The sequence below is a fragment of the Penaeus vannamei genome, unplaced genomic scaffold, assembly GCF_042767895.1.
Source record: "Penaeus vannamei isolate JL-2024 unplaced genomic scaffold, ASM4276789v1 unanchor5104, whole genome shotgun sequence".
Taxonomy (NCBI): Eukaryota; Metazoa; Arthropoda; class Malacostraca; order Decapoda; family Penaeidae; genus Penaeus; species Penaeus vannamei.
In genome coordinates, this window is record NW_027218083.1 from 1 (window position 1) to 2500 (window position 2500).

The 2500-nt window shown below is 36.6% G+C and overlaps 1 protein-coding gene across 1 annotated transcript in view; it reads right to left on the reverse strand.

Annotated features, from left to right (window-relative positions):
* Nucleotides 1–40: 40 nt before the first annotated feature.
* The window catches only part of LOC138861381 (E3 ubiquitin-protein ligase MYCBP2-like), a gene marked incomplete at both ends in the record, with an annotated part of 10131 nt that continues 7671 nt past the window's right edge, over nt 41–2500 (reverse strand). Inside the window, 4 exon segments of the mRNA XM_070120423.1 lie at nt 41–185; nt 396–552; nt 742–901; nt 2386–2500. The exon segment at nt 2386–2500 is cut by the window's right edge and continues 120 nt beyond it. Coding sequence (XP_069976524.1) covers nt 41–185; nt 396–552; nt 742–901; nt 2386–2500 — 577 coding nt within the window.

The following is a 2500-nucleotide window of genomic DNA, read 5'->3' on the forward strand; positions in this document are numbered from 1 at the left end:
TCCATTGCAAAATAGTACAAAAACAAGCAAACTGGCTCACTATCAAATCTGTTGACTGGCGTGAAGTCTTCCCTAGTATACACTCTTACGGTGGCGACTGTCTGGGGATCATCTTCTATCACAGTTAATCCATGCTCATGCGCCCATGTAACAGTATCAATGCATGACAGCATGTGTAGGGCCACCTGGTTGATGATAAGAGAACAATAATAATCAAGGAGTCCAAAATTTTGAAATATAATTTTCCTAAAAGTAACATTTCATGTAAACTAGTAATTGTACAACTGGGATTCATGAAATTATCATAAATGATGATTCTACTCGCTATAAAAAAAGCTATGATAAAAAAACAAAAACAGGATCCTGGCATAAAACATTTACATAAAAAAACATACCTGTGCCCGAGATACTTGGTACTCTGGCAAGATGGGCAGAGAGAGTTCTGGAGAGAGGAGGTCCCGTAAACCATCCTGCGTCCCTCCATTGTTGAGCCTCTGGGCCTCAGCGGCCACAATGTTATAACAACGGACTTCTTGACTACTGTTGTCATAGCTAAAGGGAAAATTCAAAGTTTGAGAAGTATTCCAAGAAGTCATAAGATTCACTTCAGAGTTTCATTTCACATCAACCGGTTAACAAAACTGTTCTAATGTTAAAAAGTGAAACATATCAATACAAGCAGTTAACTTGCTACATTATCAAAGAAGAAGAAGAAGAATACAAAGAAAATACATGTTTTACCTCCAAAGCACATTGTAAACAGGATCTAGACACATGGTATGGCCACCAACATTTATCTGGTCTGCTGTGGAGAAACTGCGACACTGACCATCTGAACGACTAATTACTAAGCATCTCCATCCCTCCTCTTCTTCTTTCTTCCCTCCCACTGGTAACAACACTGAAAAAATATAATGTCATAGTTAGTTTCCATAATTATAAATGATCTCACCTTGTTTGGAGAAATATATTAGAAGCATTTTTAAGGTAGAGTCGTTGGTATGGGTCACAAATTACAATTTCTTTCAAACTTTGTGTGTGGATATGTGAGCCTGTGACGCAACCCAGGCGCCCGGTTGACAGATGCATAACGTGCTCCTTTCTGCAATTTAATGGTCTGGGGTATTTAAATACCCTTGTGCTGCCACACCTCTTTTTGCTTCATGCTTTGTTTTTCTTGTATTTTCAGCATTTTTTCGACTGTTTTTGCGAATCAATTTGGTATGATACTGCTGTACGATAGTTTAGGCTGTGTTCAGCAGGCAGGCAGCAGCAGCAAGGACGAGAGAACAGTGGGATTGATAAAGTCGTTGGGAGTACACATGCATTGTTTTCAATATGTCATTTATATATCAGAAATGCATAATACATGATTTATCATGTACTCTGATATGTAAATGACAGGGGACCAGGAGCTTGGACATCTGAAAGTATACTTTTCAGTGAACACTCCCACCTAACCTAACCTAACCTTGACATAAAGATGACCTAAAATTACCAGAACAAGGCCTGACCCTCTACCACAGGACTCCTATTAAAGGCCAAGGGATTGTCGAAGTAGATATTCACATTTGGTAATTGTTGGTATGACCTTTATGGTGTAATGAAGATGAATGATAAAAACTGCTATTTTCTCAAAATCATATTTTCATGCATGAAAGTAAGTATAACTTTGTATGTAATTACACGATTTTAGTAATTCTTGTTGCAAAATGATCGTCCAGTTCATATCTACTAACTGTAGCTAAGTCATGCATTATTTCCACCAAATACATTTTATACTGAAAAATTAATGGTGATTTTCCGACGAAAAAAAAAAACAAAAAAAAAAAAACTTTTTTTGCAAGGTAACTGAAACATTGTTGTTTCAGATAGATTTACATAAATGCTACAGTTGGTACTCCTATTTGTTGACTAACTCTGGTTAGAAGGAAACTGCAGGACTATTTACCATAAAGAAGCCATTACATAATTTTTGAATTCTATCATCACGCTTGTTTTTTTTTTTTTCTAGCGCAAACAATTACGCAGCTTTAATATTAAATTTCTTGTACTCAAGCATCACACATCCAAGCACATTGTGTAAATTTTTTTTTTGACCTAGCTTAAAAACTAGACAGTGGACCGGATAACGAATTTTGTGACCGTACCAATGACTCTTCCCTTTAATAGTAAAAATGTCTATAGAAAGAAAGCAGAAAGGAGTTGTGACAGAAGTTTACAGTGATAAGAACATAAATCAGTTGATTGCTTATTTGAAAGTATATCACTCAATGCTTGAAAATGAGCAAACTTTGCAGAAAACTTTGCAGAAAATAGATTCTTGCGAATCAAACAATCATTCACAATTCCCACTGTACTGTCTAAAGTACATGGATTGCTTACCTAAACAACTACTATTGGCAACAACAGATGCAGCACTCAGGTTGTGAGCATTAATAAGTGACTGGTCGAGCTTGACATAGGTTACATCAGCTGATGCCCCTATCCACGTTGCTCT